We start from the raw sequence: 20,239 nt of genomic DNA on the forward strand, positions 1-20,239 counted from the left end.
GAGAACAAGTTTCAAGTCAAAGCCTTCAACTCATTTACATCAACAGCCGAGACTTCTAGCAGTCTGACCTGGTAGCTGGACCAGGTTAAAACAAACAAACAAATGAAAAACTTTCATCTGTTGCTGTTCCAGTCTGTCAAATTACCAAGATAAAATCATTTTACTACTGTGTTCTGAGGTGTATTTTAGTTAGTGAATTACTTCCTAGCCCTCCTCTTAACTGCCTGGTTCCTGTCAGCAAAGTCAGGCCCACCAATTAGCGCAGGCTAATTCTGCTCCTTTTTATATGTGTGCCTCCTTTGTTATGCTGTACATTGTTCACTAGTTGGGATATCTACTGACAATTAGGGAATGAGGCAGACACAAAGACTAATTTGATCACCCGGAGACCTGCCTCCCAAGATCCCTGTGTAGGCAGTGGAGACACAGCAGTACCTCCAGGGCACTCCAGCTGAGGTTTCAGCTCGCCTTCGCCCTCTAGAGAAGCCTCCTTCTTTCCATTAACTACAGGGAAAGACTGGCATCCCCAGGCAAGAGATGGCCCCTCTCAACCACGCTCCCATTTTAATAAGGGAAGTCAGCGACAGAGTTTGACTTTTGAGTTTCAGGGCAAAGGCTGCTCGTCCGCCACGCTGGAAACGGGCCTGGTCCGGCTGCCTGATGGAGCTCATCCCAGCCCAGCTCCCGACCTGGCCCCATAGGCACCTTGTGCCTCCAAAATCAGCAATTCCCTTTGGGCACACTTCTATGTGCTCTCGGGACACTCCTGGCCTCACCAGGAGGACAGAATGAGGGAGGAATGGCAGTGGGGTGAACCTTTCACGTGAATTAAAGTCATTAAGTAAGGTTCTGTTTGTTAGGTTAATTGCGGTATTGATCCTCCAAGTCCCTCAATTTGGAGTAGTATATAACTGATACAATTTCAGTTCAATAATTTTTGTTGGTGAAAACATGCATTTTACCTGTATTCAGCTTAGTTTCTTTATGCCTTTTTCCCTAGCCAGTTCACACACTGTCAGTTGTAGACTGGACTGCCTGTAAGTGTTGGGTGTATGGCAGACATCATGGATGATAACCATTGAGACACAAATATTTTAATTGTTGAACATTCAAATTCAAATGTTGGTCAAAATAGTTTTGATACCACTGGAAAAATTGAGAGGGAATCTGGTTCTTGAAAATTTAATCTTTATGAAAACACTTAAAGATGAGATGTCTTTAATTTATGAAAACAAATTATATCAATTTGACTCTTTCAAATTTAAAATTTCCCATCAATATCAACATTCATCTGGCAATTTATTATTCTTTGCTATCTTCGTTTTTTGTAGAATCATTTTAAAGTTGTGAATAACATGCTGTGTGCAGTGTCTGTGTGCAGTGTCTCAGTGATAGTCCTATTATATGGTGAGATAAAATCACAGGCCTTCCTGGTTAATCCTGGATATGTTTCACTTAAAACAAACAAAAAACAAACAAACAAACAAAAAAAAAAAAAAAACATTTTTTTGCTGTTAAACCTTACATTCTGTTAAGGAAAAATTCAGGTAAAATAAAGTGCAAGACTGAAAGGCTTATGGCAAATTTGTAATGAGGAAAATATTTCACAGAATCGCAGAATATCCTGAATTGGAAGGAACCCACAATGATCATCAAGTTTAACTCCTTGGTCCTTAAATGACCGCCCAGAAAATCAGACCACATGTCTGAGAGCACTGTCCAAATGCTTTTTGAACTCGAGCAGAGAGTGAGGACAGAGTGAGGTCAGCACTTAGCACAGATTCTGGAACTGTATGACGCTTTTTGTTGTAGAAACGTACTGGATGCTTGGACACTTGTACTGGATGCTTGGACGCTCGTACTGGATGCTTGGACACTCGTTAAGATTCAGCTTGAAATTGTGATTTCTGACTACAGCAAATCCTTTGGAATCATAAATAGCTGTGAAGTCCTGTTTACACAGCTGCCAGTTAAGGTTATCGTGTCTGTTTTGCTTCGTAGTTGCGAAATCTTGGGCAGAAGTGGTAAAATTGGGTGTTGCAAGACCACAGGCAAAGGCCGTTAAAAAACGTGCCCCAAAACGAAGACCAATGAAGAAGACAACACAGTCACCAAAGGTATTTGTTTTACTTCTTTTTAAGGTTTGGGGGTTTGCTTAACCTTGAAACAGCTTGTTGGCATTTAACTGCAGAAGCTGGAAGTTTGAGATTTTGGCAAGATGTTAAATGGGTATTGGTGTCTTTCTCACAGCGTGTAAATCTACTTGAATTTACTGAAATGTATTAATTCAAAACATCTTAAGAATGTATCTAAATAACTAATTGTGTTGGGTGGATGGAGTAAGTATTTGTCCCTTGTCTGTAGTTGAAGCTGTAGTGCTGTTTGAAAGAGGTTCTGTTCCGGTTTAACCACTTTACGTGGTGGTGAGGTTGGTCGTTGGATGATGGTGAAGGTCTTTCCCAACCTAAAGGATTCTATGCAGGTGGAAAGGAGTAAGACTGAAAGACTCTCAGGATAATCCCTGAGTGTTTCTGAAAGCTAAGAAAACTTGTCTCAGATGCTCATTGAGCGTAGTCACTCAAATCTTAAACGAATATATGAGCTGCATTTCACAACGAATCAGCCCTTTAAAGTAGCTGCAATTTAACCACTTCTGTATGCCCAGCAGTCTGTATTAGCTAAACACGACCAATAAATTTGTGGAATCTCTTGAGTGATTCTGGCTAGGTTTTAAATAAAAGGGATCTTTGTGTCCTAATTTTTATTTATTTATTTATTTATTTATTTATTTATTTCCTTTTTTTCCTCCAGAAAGAAAAATAAAAGGTCATTTTAGCACAGGTCATGCAGAATCTCCTGCTACAGTAGTTGTAGGCAGAGCGCACTCTACCACTGGTAGAATAGCTGGACAGGTCCTTAAAGTGGTGAAAAATCCAATCTTGAAACAAAACTTGAATATGGATGAAAGCTTCACAGGTACGTTGTGAGATTTTTAAAACCTGTTACTGGTTCTGCCAACTGTGCACTTTTTTTTTTTTTTTTTTTCCGAAACAAGTGCTCATTTTTCTGAATATAATTTATAGGGCTGGCTGAGATGTTTAAAACTCCAGAAAATACAAGTGGAAAAACATCACCTTCAAGCACTGTTCGTGACAGTGATCTTACACCACCGTGCACGACAATGGACACTTCTGAACTGCGTACTCCTGAAGAATCTGGTATGGTTGTTAATTGGAAAGAAATTATTAAAGTATACTTTGGGGTAGCTGTGTCTGCAACTCACTGATAGTGCATAGCCTAATGCTAGGCAGACTTAGTGTAGAGATAAAGCATCTTGCAACCATTGATTTTTTTTTTTTATCATGTATTGGAGGACATTTTCCAGTAGTTCCAGTTATTTTTTTTGGTAGGTGTTATTTTTTTATTCATTCAGTTTTATATCGAACTTCTAAATGCTGAAGTATTGTTTCAGGCAAACCTTGTGTTGAAGCATGGCAATCCTTTAATCAATTGTCAGGGGATACATCTAGATTCAATGACAAAATCTTACGGCAGGGAGTGGTTATGCTGTAGAATTTTGCAAAGATTCTACTTAAGAAAAATGTCAGATTAGGAAGATTTGTGTTAAGATGATCCTTAGCTTTTTTTTTCTGTCTTTTGCATATGACTTTGCATATCAGTCGTGTTCCTGAATAACTCAGAATTCTTTAAATTCTGTTTTACTAAGAATTTAGCAAAAGTGAGCATCTAGTGAATCACCAACAAAAATCAAGAATGAATTATCCAATATTCAGAGTAGTAATACTAATGATTTTTATCAGATTAAATAAAAAATCATCAAGGTTTTTTAGGCTTAATTTTTTTAACGTATGCTGTGCCTTGTAGGAGCTAATTGCCTTCTTGCTAATTACCAAACCAATTGCTGAAACACAGTTTTGGATTTAGCTTGTAGAAAGCTTTGGCTGATTGAATCCATTTTTTACTTAGTTATACAGCGATTGGAATGTTTGGATTTCCTGCTTAGTTTGTTTGCCAAATTAGATAAACCTACTGTTTATTTCAGGAGAGATGATGGTGTCACCATTAAATACTCCAGATTCTTCAGGAGAGATACTGGATTGTCATGACATCTCAGATTTGATGAGAGAGGAGGAATCTCCAAAGTCTATATTTGAAATAATGTACTCCAGAATTCCAGAAGGAATAGCTATGCTGGAAGAAGATCTTGATGTGGACAGCGTATCATTAAGTGCAGAGAAACAAGCCTCTCAGGTGAAATTGGAAAGTAAAAGGAAAACACCAGATGAGAAGTTGGAGTCAGTCAACGTTGGATCAGCCATCAAGCAGCCATTAAAAACCCCAGAGAAGAAGCCAGGACTTGTAGAGGTCCTGTCGGGCATCAAGCAGCTTATGAAGACTGCCAAGCAGAAGTCAGAGGAAACAAAGGTAAAATATTTTCTTTAGCTTTTGGAAAGAGTTTATTTAAGCTTGGAGCCTGTGGTTGAAGTGAACTCTTAGGCCATCTAATAAGACATGTTTTATATCATTGTATTTTCATTAAAATATCTCATGCACAAGACCTGTGGCTGACAAAATACCTTCTGGAAGAGCACCTGATGTTTATTTGAAAACAGTGAAGTTGACAACCTGTGTTTTCCTTGGTAGCTTTGTCCAGGTGTGAATGGGTAAAAACCAGAAGATGCAGCTGAGTACAAATTTGAAGGAGCACTTTTTTTCTAGTCATTTGTTTCTGTTATGTTTAAAGCACCCTTAAATTACTTACAGACTACAATGGAGTTCTTTCTGTGCCTTCCTTTTCATAAGTGGGATATATGCATGTTTGTTTTTTTTTTGTACAGCTTCTTCATAGCTTGTAGATTAAATTCAAAACACTTTTTTTCTTTAAACATCCAAGAGCACTGAGCTTTTGCCAAAATTTGGTGTTACCACGTAGTCAGTTGATTGCTCTTCATGCCCATAAGGCTTTCATTCACTGCTTGCTGAATGGACACCAATTCTACTCTGTTTGCTTGTATTAGGATGTACTTTGTTTAGAGGAACCCTACCTAAATGGCTGCTGAGGCTGCTCTGGGTTACCATTTTGACCTTACAATTCGCACCTTCATCACTCTTGTCATTGGTGTATTTTATTAGCCTCGATTTTTGTTGACTCCCAGATCCATAGATTAAAATGAGTATTGCTGGTCTGTGTAGAACTACAATAAAACACTTCAAAACATTCAAATGATTTAGATTCAATAACCCTCTTTTTCTAATCTTACTAGACAATGTTCAGCCCGTTTACTGAATGCTTTTTAAAACTCTACTGTGTTGTCTTTCACTGTAAAAACTGCTACACTAGCTCAGATAACAAGTATTAAGTTCAGTTTTGTGGTAGTACCAAATATATGATGCAGTTAGCAAACGAAGTTGGCTTCATTTTCTCATAAAGTATTTGGCAGGACTTTTTTCAACTGTTTCACTCCCAATTTTCTATTAGTTAACTATTTCTTGTCCTGTCAGACACACACAAAAGTATTGATTATTGCTTATTTCCTTAGGTCAGGTCAGAAAATGTTATGGATCCTAAGCAGGAAGATGCTGTAACTGCTTGTACTAATGGCAGTCGTGAGTATGGTAAGTACAAACACTTTTATTTTAACTAGAGTAATAATGAATATGCAGGACTGTGTGTGTTGTTAGGAAGTTTCAACGTGTTGTAAAAATTCCAAATTATATAGTATGGAAGGAGCAAATATCTCAGGGAATTTGAGCAGTAATCTGTAACACAAACCAGTGTTGGCATTCTATTGGTGTTTAAAAAATGGTGTAGTAGTTTGATGTAATAACGGTGGCATCTCCAAACATACCAGTGTAAAAAACAAACAAACAAAAAATCACCTGTTGCTAAGGTATCCACTTAAAATCACCTTTATTTGCAAAGACTTTCAAAATATATCTTAAAGCTTGAGTGCTACCTGTCAAATAAAACAAATAACTCTGTGTACTAAACTGGGTTTTATTCTAGGAGTCTGTTTAAATCCCTGTTACTTTTTAAAATAAAATATGATTCATTTGAGCAAGACCGCTTTACTAGGAAAATGAAAACTCAAGAGATACTTTGATCGGGCATAGTAATGTATAACTTTTGATTGTGCTCTTTTCTATATGACAAACTTTGTAGGGGGGAATAAAACTGTTTTAGAAGACAAAGGAAATACTTCACAAGATAAAGATTCTCAACAAAAGTTGTCAACTAGCGAAGACCACTCTACCCAGAGACTAACAAGGGGCAGACCAAGGAAGACTGTACATCCACCTTCAACAAAGCAGTGTGAAAAGGATTTAAATTCAAAAGAATTGCAAGGTCTGGAGAAAAAGAGCATCCAAGAAGAGATGGGAGAGATCAGTACTTCAACTTCAGTAGCTAAAAATACAGGAAGAGGAAGGAGAACAAATCTTTGCATGGAAAAAGAAATTGTTTCAAAGCATCCTGTTGAGAAAACAGTTGAAACCGTTTCACTTGTGGAAACGCAGGTTGATACTCGAAGACCAAGAAGAGGTAAAACTAAGGAACCTAAGGAGTTAAAACATCCTAGTGAGGATCTTGAGTCTTCTGAAAAAGATTCTTCAGTGCTACAAAAAGATCCTGCAAATAGGAAACAGGCTTTGCAGGAGTATGATATCAGTAGCACATCTGTAACTGAAGATGATCAAAGCAGAAAGACAGAAGGCGTATCTAGTAGCACTCAGGATGAAAATCACCAACTGCAAACAGATTTAAAAAAATCTGAAAACGCATCTGACAAAGGTAGTGTAGAAGACAGAGAAGAAATTCTTCTATTGCATCAGAAGAGGTCTAGAGGAATGAAAAAAATAGAAAACACAGAAGCACTGCTTCCACCCAAAAGACAAAGAAGAGCTAGGAATGAACAGGTTGAACAAGCTCCTTCAGAGGAACTTCATGGGACGACAAGGAAACTTCGTAAACACCAATCAGCAAAATTACTACAAGGTGATGAGCAGACTTCTGAGACTGCCCCCACAGAAGCATCTGGAAACAGAACTGAACTTGAAGTAAAGGTAACAGAAAAAAGAGGTAAGTCTTCAAGAAATGCTAGAAAACAACCAACAGAAGTAAAACCAGACATGTGCGGGATGGCACTTGAAAATACACAGAATGTTCAGAAAGCCAAGGAGACTTCAAATGAAACCATTACGGAAACAAAATCACCCACCAAAAATGAGAGGAAAGTATCTCTGGGAGATGAAGCGGAAAATGCTCAGGAAAATACTACAAAGGCATCTCAAAGATTAAAGTCAGAATCACCTTCTGGAGAGACAGATAAAATGCCAGTAACTGTTCTCAACTTGGAATTCAAACAAGAAGCAAACAGAACTAGAAGCAGGAGAGGGAAAAAAGACTCTTCAGAGAAGAAGGCTGATGAATTTGCCCAGGATGTAAACAGCCTAGATCTTATGCTTAAATGTAAGTCAGAAACAGAGGAATCTTCTCCCAAAGAGTCTTCAGCCTCTAGTTGTGTCAAGCAGGCACACCAAGTAATGAAAGACCAGAACAACACAGCTGACACATTGGTAACTGCTCTAAACAGTGATGGCATTGCTCATAGACATCAAAAGCAGACAAGAAATGAGCAGGAAGCAAATGAACCAAAGCAAACTGAAATCCTGCAAGAGAATCGAACACAGGCAAAAGCAAATGCATCAGCAAGGGACAAAAGAAAAGAGATTGATCTAGCAGCAGAGGCAAAAAGTTCAGCTTCTCTCCGGAGAAAACGTGGCTTGTCAGAAACTGATGACAAAGAGGAGAGTACTAATGAAGAACAAAACGTGCTTTTGGAATCGGTGTCCTGTGCAAAAGCAAAGCCATTAGGAAGGGGCAGAAGGAAAGAAACTCCTCCAGTGTCACACACAACTAATTCCATTTCTCTTAGAAGAAAACGTGGTTTGCCAGCAGATAATGGTAAAGAAGAGGCTCTTAAAGATCAAAATGTTCCGTTAGGAGCAGTTGTTTCAAGTCTAAAAGATCAACCAAAAAGAGGCAGAAGGAATGAAGCTGCCATATTATTAGAAGCCACAAGTTCTACTCCTGCTCGGGGAAAACGTAACTTATCAAAAGAAAGTAGCAGAAATAATAATCATAGGAAAGCTAAACAAATGATTTCTGAAAAACCCTCTTCCGAAGAAAAAATTGACCTTTCAAAAGGGTACTCAGGGAAAAAGAGTAGTATCACTTCAGTGGCTGTTAGTTCTAGTTCACTTCAAGGTTTGCCAGAAGATGGTAAGAATGAAACTCCCAAAGAGCAACAGGGTATACTTTTGGGAGTAACCCAATCAGGAAAAGAAAATCCATCGAAGGCAGGCAGAAGGAAAATAGTTCCTTCCAAATCTGAAGAAACTAGTTCAACCTTTCTCAGGGAAAAGCTTGTCTTGCCTGAAGACAGAGGTCAAAACGGAATCCTTAAGGAAGGTGAAGGTACAGCTCTGGAAAATAACTCATCTCAGGAAAAACAAAGGCAACTGAGAAATAAGAGGAAAAATGTACAATTCAAACCAGAGGCAGCTACTTCTCTTCGTGACAATGGCAACTTGCCTGAAAACGGCAACATTTCGGAAATGCAGTGTTTGATACCCACTGGTTCTGAAGAAAGTAATCAGTCTGGAAAAGGAAAAGAGGTTAACCCTACCCAACAGACAACTTCCACTTCTCGCAGAAGAAAATGTCTGTTGCCAGCAGATGATGTACCACCTAAAAAATCAAAATCAGGTGAGGAAAAAAAAATATTTCTATTTTCTACATATAGCTAAGTCTAGAATTTTGTACAGGTTGTTATTACTGTTGGCTGCCATAGTCTAATGTAAATAGAGAGTGGGTCTTTAATGTAGCAAAGAGAGGTAAGTAAAGAAGGGGCTAGGTTATCCTGTACAAACCAGATGTTTCTCCAAAGCAGAATGGATTGATTGTATGGCATCTGACAGCTGTATTCCTCTTCTGCTGAGTTATTCAAATGCTCTCATGCTCTTCTGCTGTCTCAATCCGTAACTTGCAGGTTAAATAACAGCAATTAACTAACTTACAGGTGGTTATGAGCATAGCATGATAATTACATTTGTAGCACCCATTGTCTGTGCTTGTTTTCTCCTAAATACCATCTAAGCTCCTGCTTTTGTATGTCCAGGTTTTGGGTAGCTTGTACAACTTATCCGTGCTGTAATGAAGTTGGTGCTAGAAGGACTTGGAGCTGTATTTGAGCTCAAATGACAGCAGAAGTTCCACATGTCTCTCACTTTTCCTGTTTTTCAGTTTTATTTTCCCCAAGCCAATAGAGCTCTAGCTTCAGACACTTGAAATATTCCCTAAACCTTTCAGCTGGATGTGATAAAATTTTAAAGATACCACGTTGTAATAAGAAATTATCGTCAAATAAATATAATAAAATGGAAGTAATGAATCTTTACAGATGCACAAAGAATTTTCTGGCAGGTTATGTTCATTAATCCTGTTGTGATTTGGCCATGCTCTCGTTTCATTTCTCTTCATCTCTTTATCTGTTACATGTGCTTATCCAAACGTAACACGTACATCTATTGTGGCAGGTTCCCCTCTTGGTTTATTGACTTCACACTTCTGCTAGTTTTCACTTCTTGACACTGCTACATGCACCTCCCAAAGGACTGATCTCTCCCAGTGCTTTTCTACCGGTCTGAATAGTTTCTTTTGGGGGGAGGTCCTTTTTCCCCACATGGATTTTAGTGGTGGTGCTTGGGTCGATGCTCATCTCTTGGAGCAGCTTCACTGGTCTGTGCCATGTGGATTCTTCCAGAAGCGTCCAGTGTGTTTGTTACAACTACAAGCCTGACTTTGCAGTTCTAGCTGGACAATAAATTAGTTGCTGTACATTCATTTTTGCTGTTTTTTTCTTCAGTGTTAGATATGTTTTAGTTTTACATATCAGTAGAAGAATTTTTAGCTAAAATAATAGCTAATTGGTTTTGGTGCTCTCATTAATGTTAACGTACTTTCAGAAATAGCTGTATGTCCTTGGGGACCTATTTTAAAGGATATTGGATGTGCAGAAGTGTGGGTTTTGTAACTGGTTTGTTGAACTCATAGATGTAAGCTTTGGAACGTAGTCATTAGGGACATCTCCCTTCAAAAACAATGGAACTGAAGATTGACTTTCTATAAAATGCTTGATTTATGATATAAATTTCCATTTAATATTTCTGTCTACGAATAGAGAATGATGAAAACGGATCACCCAAAAACGGGAAAAGAAACAAAACTGAAGAAAAACTTGAAGGCAATGTGAAGACAACTCAGACTGCTGGAGGGACGAACAGGACAACAAGATCAAGCACAAGAGCAAGTGCAAGAACAAGAAAATAGTCTTAACAGTTAAAGAGCCAGTTTTTAGAATGATTCTGTAAATGACATTGGAATTTTTAATGTGACTTGACTTACACTCAGATTTTAAGTTCAGATTTTGTAAAGCTATCGCTGATGATATTATCTAAGTACTTTTCTTAATATGTTTACAGATATGATGCCGCCTGTTTTAGTAGATACATATAGTGGTTCCTATACCATGCGATGCTTGTGCAGAATGGCAGGTAGAAAAATAAATCTTTTATGCTCGTATTTATCCCCTTTTTTATGGTAATGAGTACAGTAGCCAGGAAGCCATGTTACTTTACTGCCAGTGTAATTGTAAGCTATTTTCTGCTTAAATTTTATGTGCTTAAGTCTTATTTTTTCATTAAAGTTCTGTAAATATTCTTTTAAAAACTATAGATTTATTAGTAGAACTACTATGAATGAAAATGCTATTAAAAAAAAAAAAAAATTACTGAGAAGTACGGGTTTGTAAGCCGTTAAATTTGTAAACAATTTAGGACTTAAGTGTTTTGTGTTCTTAGGAATAATTAAAGATGTAATTACTACTGTCCTCTTACAACCATATTTAATTTTTTTAGCCAAATGCCATAATTTTTGGAAGTGTAATGTGGGTGCCTCTGAAATTCAGGCAATTCTCTTGTAAACATGGCCACGCTGTGCAGTGCTTGTAAAGGGAGGTGAGCACTGGGAAGAGGAGCAGTGAGCGTATGAGGTTGCGATGTTGCCCTTTTCAGAGCTGCAGCTGATGTGGAGTACTGAATGTGGTTTGGAGAATATTTTCTAGAGGTCAGTGTCTGCGGCCTGTGGATAATGTTGGCGTGCACACATCTCAAAGGGTGGTAGCTTTCTGTTCCTCTATGAAATGCAAAAAAAAAAAAAAAAAAAAAAAAAAAAAAAAAAAAATCAGCTCAGATATCTATGCATTTTTAAAACCCCAGTTAAGAACCTACATTTTCATATAGTCTAGGAGGAGTAATAGATTTCTATGGAAGGACAGATAGAGTTTATTTTCTGATGTTTTTCTTAGGGCTTCTTTTGGAGAAGATGAATGGCCCTTTGGGCAAGTTCTGATTTGTGAAATCCGTGTTTTCAAAGTGTTACCACAAGAGGAGTGAGGGGTTGCTTCCACCAGCTTAGGTTGCAGCCTCTGAAATGAGAGGAGTATCTTCACCCAAGATGTTTAATTGGCTCTGTGGTGCAGGATTTATGATCATCCCAAATTCCAGGACATGTAGCTTCATGCTTCTTGTCTCAGCAACAACTCAAGCAGTAGGTCTAGACTAGTGACCTTGGAGTTTTACAGAATTTTACCGATTTTACTGGATCCATATGAAGTCCTTGCATGTTGAACAACTCCAGTTTCCTTGCACTCATTTTCTCCTGCTCTGTTTGTGACTCAGTCTCCTTAACTGCAACAGGGAGACTTCACAAAGCCATCTTCACGAACCTAATCCTGTGTCGGCCCCTACTGGCTGCTGCTTAGAAGTATCCCTTTTGGTTGGTTTGGTTGTTTTCCAAAGAAACCTGGTGATAGCCACCAACAGATTCAGAAGAGAAACAGGACAAAGCAGCTTGGCATTTGTAACCCCTTGAAGGTGATGTGCTTGGGATCAATTTGTCATTTGGCTTAGTAGCTTTCCCTATGCAATGTGGGTAGAAAGAGGAAATAACAGCAGCGCTTTGACCTCTGGAAGCTCATGATATAAGTACCCTTCTAGGTCAGCTTCACAGCCTTGCTGTCTTCCGTGTTCCAACCTGTATTTTTTGTTCTTGCAGTTATGTAAGAGAAGCAAGTGCCTCTAAGTTGCTCTTTCTCTGTCATTTCAGTCTTTAATATCATCCCACAATTATTCAAGGCAGTAATTTCTAACAAATCAAAGTCCTAAGGCACACCCCAATTTTTATTTTTTATTCTATTTTTTTTTTTTCAGAATGAGAACAGGGCTGAACTCTTGTGCTGTGAGAAAATGCTCCATTTTAATTGCATTACACACAGCCTTAATGATAAGGGATCATTCCATCTTCCCTAATTTAGCTAGTACGTGTTCGATAGTGAGGCGGCCTCCATACCAGAGGAGATGAAAGCCTTGGGCAGAGGCACGGAGTTGTGAGGGTAGAGGAAGAACACTTGCCAAGTTTCCATCACTGCATTGAAGGAGCTGCCTTGTTTTCCATTCAGTAGCTGCAACTAGGATATAAGAGGGCATCTTGGCCTCTGTGCCAAGCTGTGCAAAGTGAAGAGCTCGTCAGCGAGATGAGCAAAGGGGCATTTTGTTTGGGTTTGTTGAGTGTCACAGGTTGTGCAAACAAGACATTCACCACACAAAAGCTGTTCTGCATAAATGTTACTCTTGACTCATTGGATAAAACCTAATTAAGGCTTTCCTAACAGGGCAATATTCTTTTTTTTTCCAAACAAAGTTCTTGAAAGAAGCAGGAGGGGGGATTCTCGGCTCCTTTTCACAAACCACTTCAAAAGAACTGAGAGAACACCCTTAACTAGATAGCGCCGCTAGGAGCAAATCATTTTTCATAGCACCTGGCACACTGCGTTAGGGTATCACACATCCCACCACTTCAGCTGTGGTCAGCACGTGACTGCTGATGAGCGGGGGCTAACGAAGCGTGCCAGAAGCTGGGCTGTGACTGCTTAACCCCACTGCCACACAGGGCCTGAGCTTGCTCCCCATTCAGCCACTCGGGCTTATTAATTGGGGCTGCGATCCACAGGAAAGTAACTGCTCTGTGGTTGTTTTCTGTTGAGCAGCTAATGCCCAGACTAAGTAAATTGACTTGAAATATCTAATTAATAAGTAAATAATAGTCCATAAAGAGCAGCTGACTCTGTCTGCTGAGATACTACAGAAATGGGGCCTCGCTTAGCAAAAGAGGTCCTAATGGCCTTTTGGGGCAGTGCAAGAAATTCCCTTCTAAAGATGATTGTTAGTTTTGTCCTTGCTTTTATTCTAAAAACCAGCCTCGTCCTAACTGACACCAGCAGAAAGAGTCCACACTCTTGTTTTAAGACAGTATCTGTGACTTTCATGCAGCAGAATTGGTAATTCTACAGGTCACGTTAAAGGTTTTATACAGGATTTTAAACTCAAGTATTTGGTGTCTCTGATTTGTTTTGAAGTCTGTCTCTTCAAAACTAGTAAACTGATATACATGTATATATATATGTATATACATGTATTTTAACAAGTTTTAAAGATCAGCAGCCTATGCACATCATTTCGGGGAGCAATGGTAACAGTGGTTTGAAGTAAATTATGTGTCTGTTTAACACAGAATGGGAAAAAATAACCTACTTTAGTTGTAGAATCTCAGAGGAAAGCAAAGTCCTACCAACACACCTACAGTGAGAACAAGCTCCAGTGAACCACACGTATGCAAACGTTATAGCCTTATTGAGAAATAGAGCTGAACACAGGCATATTTTCTGATTCTAATTAATATATATATATTTTTGTCTCCAGTGATTCTGTCTGATATCTCATTTTTTGTTTGCTCCTAGTTTGTGACTTTCTATGTATATGTAAAGTATGCATATAAAGTTATCAAAGTTATACACTTATATATATTTTTCAGAGCTGAGTTACCAATTTCTGAACATACTAAATGCATAATTAATACTTGATATACATTTGATATCTCTGTGGCAGTGAACTAATTTATTTTCTACTTTTATATTACTATTTAGTACAAGCTAAACATGAGTAAAGAAAAAGTGGTATCCATCCCTAGGCAAATGGTGACGTGTCGACCAGATCTGTACCATTACAGTAGTTCAGGGGGACAGAAGGTGGTCAACCTTCATCTCGTGAGACTCACAGCCCCACAAGGAAAAATGTGTCATAGGATTATTTTCTGTAACATAGTACGCATAAATATCTTGCAATTTGCTCTCAAGTATAGCTAGGAGTCTCAAGTTAACTATTTTCTCAAAAATTTTGATGGCAAATATAAATGTGCGGTTGTCATCCCATGTCTTGTGTCATTGGTCATCTCCTGAGTGTACACCGACACTCAGCTCCTTCCAGGAATCTTCACCGACTTTGATACTGCCAAATCAATAGTCTTTAGGTTATAAACTCTACAAGAAGCCAGGTATTTTTGCCTAAATTGAATGCCTAACTTGAAAGAGCCCTTCAGAGCTGCAACACAGCTGAAAATAATTCCCAAACTGCCCTACTTCGATTTCATTCTGCTTCATTTAATGTGTTTCTGGAAGGTGGTGGTGTCCTTAAAGAATGCAAATTGCAATTCTTTTATTACACGAAAATATCTTCTAAAATGGTCTGAGTCTCAAGCTAAAATATTCTGAGTCTTATGCTAGGTAAATATTCAAGGGAAAAACAAGGGTACCTATGCAGAACTTCTGAAAGAAAGTGACACAAAAATAATTTAAGAGAAACTCAGAAATTCTGTAATGCTTATTTTCAATACAAATTGTAAAATATCCTATGTGGAGGTATTTATAACTCTATCGCTACCTTGATTTATTTACCTTTGGGATGTGACTTTACAGTGTCCTTTTCTGTCCCCAGGTATGAACTGTAAGTGATCATAGCAAAGACTTCATTTACTTATGTATTTATTTATTTATTTCCAAATACTGTTTGGCTTTCACTTAAAGAAATATTTCTGCATTTTTCAAGAGGCATAGACTGAAAACATAAGGTGGAGAAACAGCTGATCCTTAGCATTGGAAGTGTATGTAATTTTTAATATAAGGTGTATGTAATTTTTAATATAAGGAGGTGTTAAAGTGCCAGGCAGATGTCGCCATAATGTCTTTATCTGCAGTAAAACTTCTGTACACCACATAATGTGCTATGTGTCCATTGAACTAGGATGTTTTGACTATGGATTTTGAAAGAATGTAATTAAGTTTCTATATATGCCTCACTTCTTTTAATGTCTTGCCCTCGAAAGTTTTTGTTTGACAATAGTAAATAAAATAAAGTTGACTTTAATTCTGTGTTTGTGTTTTTGTTTGTTTGTTTGTTTGTTTTATATAATAAATGTAGCTTCCAGGAATTCATAAAAATATGTTTACAGTTACTCATGGCTTTATTTGGATTCATAGTTTTCTCTGTATGTGTCTATATATTTTTACATTTATAAATATATTTTAAGGAGGAGAGAGATATTTAGACAGTAGAACAGTAGAGAATGAGTACTAAATAATGTTGGTGAAGAGTGGTGGTGAATATCCATGGCCAGGTAAAATAAACATAAGAAAGAATATCACAGCTGCCTTTCTTTTCATCAGCAGACTGTTTCCTTTATACCAAACTAGGGAGACGTATAAGAAATTGAGGTGCCTGACAGTGCATCAGACTTTTTTTGGGTTCAATATATTTGAAAACTATATTTTGAAAGGCAAAAACATATATATATATTTTATCTGTCCAAAAGAAACAAGAACATTCCATAAATACCTGCAAGTATGTAAAGATAATATAATTTTCAGTAATGGTATAATATATACTATCCAGAAAGGCTTTTAAATAAAATTTTAAATAACATTTTACATGGATACAGTAAGATAGTAAATATGCAGTCCATTTTATTATTATTTTTTATTATTCTATTTTTGTTTAAGAGCCTGGTCACATTTTATTAAAATGGGTAACTAAAATATTCGCTGTAAGGCTGAGCGTTTAGTTAACTCGGTATTCATATTTTCTAAGCAATCTTCCAAAAATAAAAAAATAAAAAAATAATCCTGACATTAGATTTTAATATTTCAAACCTGTACTGTAATCAATGGTATAGTTTATATAGAGATATGTCGTTTACTCTTGACTTTCTCTTTCATATCCAATATCCTTTCTGACTACTGTGAGTTCATAGCTCAAAAAAGTTTCTTGATAACAAGATCAGCTGCTTAATTACAAGAAAACCTGTATTGGTTTGAATTTTCCATCTTTTAATTTGTATCTTTCCATGGCATTCCTCTCCTGACTTGACACTAAGGTGCAATGCTATTTTGAGAGAACAGTGTGATTGTAGTTGTTAACCTTGATGCTGAGTTGTAAACACTATCAGGTTCGATAATTTCCCAAAGGCTGAGATCTGATGGAGCCAATTCTCAAAGATTAAAAGATATCAGGTAATTGATGATCTTTGAGGATGTCATCTCCATAGATTCTTATTTCAGCTTCCTTTCTTGCTTCTTTAGGATAGAATTTATGGTTTGTCCTCAGGGGAGGAAGAAAAAACAAAAGAAAACAAACAAACAAAATAAAACTGAAACAGGTGGAACTTGCACCCTTCTTTTAAAAAAAAAAAAAAAAAAAAAAAAAGCCTTTGGGGTTACTTGCATCTCCAAAAATCAGTTAGTGAATATTCTGAGGCTTGTGACTTGCGCTTGTATGTGCACTTGAAGGGCTCGAATTTGGGGAGGCAATACACTGGAAGAAGGTGATGTAGAAGTAGAATTTTAACTGTCAGTTATATTGGGTCATCTGATAGCTTTTTATGGTACTCAGGGTAGATACAAGTACCTTCTTATGCTTAATTTGAGCACCTATCCCTAGCAGGAAGTTGAATATCTCTGTCTAGAACTATTCCGACTTCAGAACAGCACTTTAAAACACGTTCCTGACACAAATCCTTTATCAGAAGTGTCCAAGCATTAGGAGAGATTTGGGCTCACTGAACTGTGATGCAGCAGTACTTTGAAAGAGAAGTTTAATCAAGTTTGAATGCTTGAACAAACACAATATTCTGTGGGACTGGTGTTGTTTTAGTGTGTACCTGAATGCTTTTCCATTGCAAGAAAAACTTCTTAACAATAATGGCGCAATAAACTATTTTATTAACCATAAAACTTGCGTGCCATTTCTAGAAATGCATCTTTTGCATTGAGAGTGGGAGATGAAAGGACTGCTCAGACTTGCAGCCATCTGAAAAGTATATATATATATATATATATATATATATTTTTTTTTCTCTAAAAAGGGAAAAAAGTTAATATTTAACTTCCATATTTCATTTCCTCAGTATTATTTCCTTCAGTGACAGGATCGTATTTTGGAGGAAAAGACCTAGTTAAAGAAGTGCTAGTGGAGTAGAAATTGGGAAGTTCTGCAATTAAGAGCCTTTACCAGGCTCCTGGATAGCTTTGAAAGCATATAAGAAAATCTAAATGGCTACTGTATGGCTTAGAAAAGATCCCATGAACTTGTTTTTTTGCTATTTTCAGAGAGAGTTGCATCTACCTTTTTATCAAATATCTTCATGAATACCAGAAAAAATCCAGGTATCCTTGCCATTAAAATGTCAAAAAAAAATTGCCTAAAATCAACTAATTAGAGCTTTAAATTATATTTAAAGATTGGGCTTTTCTTAACAAGCTAAAAGCACATTTACTAAGGCAAAGTAAGGCAAAGTGTTAAATCCTTGGTTTTGTTTGAGAGAAATATTCTGCAAGCCAGCCAACTGTGGAAGTTGTGTGAATTTTGTAATTAATATTTTGCGTACGTACATAAAGCTCCAAATGATCTATTTTTAAATAAAGGACAATGATAACACCCTGTAGGAGGGTCAGACAGATCATTTTGTCAGAAATCACATGTAAAACGAGGGCCAAATTCACTTTAATCGGACCCACCGAGAACAAGTTTCAAGTCAAAGCCTTCAACTCATTTACATCAACAGCCGAGACTTCTAGCAGTCTGACCTGGTAGCTGGACCAGGTTAAAACAAACAAACAAATGAAAAACTTTCATCTGTTGCTGTTCCAGTCTGTCAAATTACCAAGATAAAATCATTTTACTACTGTGTTCTGAGGTGTATTTTAGTTAGTGAATTACTTCCTAGCCCTCCTCTTAACTGCCTGGTTCCTGTCAGCAAAGTCAGGCCCACCAATTAGCGCAGGCTAATTCTGCTCCTTTTTATATGTGTGCCTCCTTTGTTATGCTGTACATTGTTCACTAGTTGGGATATCTACTGACAATTAGGGAATGAGGCAGACACAAAGACTAATTTGATCACCCGGAGACCTGCCTCCCAAGATCCCTGTGTAGGCAGTGGAGACACAGCAGTACCTCCAGGGCACTCCAGCTGAGGTTTCAGCTCGCCTTCGCCCTCTAGAGAAGCCTCCTTCTTTCCATTAACTACAGGGAAAGACTGGCATCCCCAGGCAAGAGATGGCCCCTCTCAACCACGCTCCCATTTTAATAAGGGAAGTCAGCGACAGAGTTTGACTTTTGAGTTTCAGGGCAAAGGCTGCTCGTCCGCCACGCTGGAAACGGGCCTGGTCCGGCTGCCTGATGGAGCTCATCCCAGCCCAGCTCCCGACCTGGCCCCATAGGCACCTTGTGCCTCCAAAATCAGCAATTCCCTTTGGGCACACTTCTATGTGCTCTCGGGACACTCCTGGCCTCACCAGGAGGACAGAATGAGGGAGGAATGGCAGTGGGGTGAACCTTTCACGTGAATTAAAGTCATTAAGTAAGGTTCTGTTTGTTAGGTTAATTGCGGTATTGATCCTCCAAGTCCCTCAATTTGGAGTAGTATATAACTGATACAATTTCAGTTCAATAATTTTTGTTGGTGAAAACATGCATTTTACCTGTATTCAGCTTAGTTTCTTTATGCCTTTTTCCCTAGCCAGTTCACACACTGTCAGTTGTAGACTGGACTGCCTGTAACTGTTGGGTGTATGGCAGACATCATGGATGATAACCATTGAGACACAAATATTTTAATTGTTGAACATTCAAATTCAATAGCTAAACACGACCAATAAATTTGTGGAATCTCTTGAGTGATTCTGGCTAGGTTTTAAATAAAAGGGATCTTTGTGTCCTAATTTTTATTTATTTTTTTCCTTTTTTTCCTCCAGAAAGAAAAATAAAAGGTCATTTTAGCACAGGTCATGCAGAATCTCCTGCTACAGTAGTTGTAGGCAGAGCGCACTCTACCACTGGTAGAATAGCTGGACAGGTCCCTAAAGTGGTGAAAAATCCAATCTCGAAACAAAACTTGAATATGGATGAAAGCTTCACAGGTACGTTGTGAGATTTTTAAAACCTGTTACTGGTTCTGCCAACTGTGCACTTTTTTTTTTTTTTTCCGAAACAAGTGCTCATTTTTCTGAATATAATTTATAGGGCTGGCTGAGATGTTTAAAACTCCAGAAAATACGAGTGGAAACACATCACCTTCAAGCACTGTTCGTGACAGTGATCTTACACCACCGTGCACCACAATGGACATTTCTGAACTGCGTACTCCTGAAGAATCTGGTATGGTTGTTAATTGGAAAGAAATTATTAAAGTATACTTTGGGGTAGCTGTGTCTGCAACTCACTGATAGTGCATAGCCTAATGCTAGGCAGACTTAGTGTAAAGATAAAGCATCTTGCAACCATTGATTTTTTTTTTTATCATGTATTGGAGGACATTTTCCAGTAGTTCCAGTTATTTTTTTTGGTAGGTGTTATTTTTTTATTCATTCAGTTTTATATCGAACTTCTAAATGCTGAAGTATTGTTTCAGGCAAACCTTGTGTTGAAGCATGGCAATCCTTTAATCAATTGTCAGGGGATACATCTAGATTCAATGACAAAATCTTACGGCAGGGAGTGGTTATGCTGTAGAATTTTGCAAAGATTCTACTTAAGAAAAATGTCAGATTAGGAAGATTTGTGTTAAGATGATCCTTAGCTTTTTTTTTCTGTCTTTTGCATATGACTTTGCATATCAGTCGTGTTCCTGAATAACTCAGAATTCTTTAAATTCTGTTTTACTAAGAATTTAGCAAAAGTGAGCATCTAGTGAATCACCAACAAAAATCAAGAA

The 20,239-nt window shown here is 37.7% G+C and overlaps 1 protein-coding gene across 1 annotated transcript; it reads left to right on the top strand.

Moving 5' to 3' along the window:
- The first annotated feature begins 1,968 nt into the window (after positions 1-1,968).
- LOC139999634 (uncharacterized) lies at positions 1,969-7,081 on the top strand. Its single transcript, XM_072028665.1, has 6 exons — positions 1,969-2,117; positions 2,812-2,976; positions 3,084-3,218; positions 4,064-4,446; positions 6,538-6,811; positions 6,912-7,081. The coding sequence occupies exons 2-6, from the start codon at positions 2,958-2,960 to the stop codon at positions 7,079-7,081; spliced, it is 981 nt and encodes a 326-aa protein (XP_071884766.1). The 5' UTR covers positions 1,969-2,117; positions 2,812-2,957.
- The last annotated feature ends 13,158 nt before the right edge of the window (positions 7,082-20,239 follow it).

This window comes from Anas platyrhynchos, chromosome 28 (genome assembly GCF_047663525.1).
Source record: "Anas platyrhynchos isolate ZD024472 breed Pekin duck chromosome 28, IASCAAS_PekinDuck_T2T, whole genome shotgun sequence".
Taxonomy (NCBI): domain Eukaryota; kingdom Metazoa; phylum Chordata; class Aves; order Anseriformes; family Anatidae; genus Anas; species Anas platyrhynchos.

Bases quoted from the DNA above. Each gene is read 5' to 3' on its own strand.
- LOC139999634 (XM_072028665.1), top strand. The intron at 4,447-6,537 runs GTAAAATATTTT...GTGGAAACGCAG, and splicing joins AGAAGTCAGAGGAAACAAAG to GTTGATACTCGAAGACCAAG. The intron at 6,812-6,911 runs GTAGTGTAGAAG...TCCACCCAAAAG, and splicing joins TGAAAACGCATCTGACAAAG to ACAAAGAAGAGCTAGGAATG.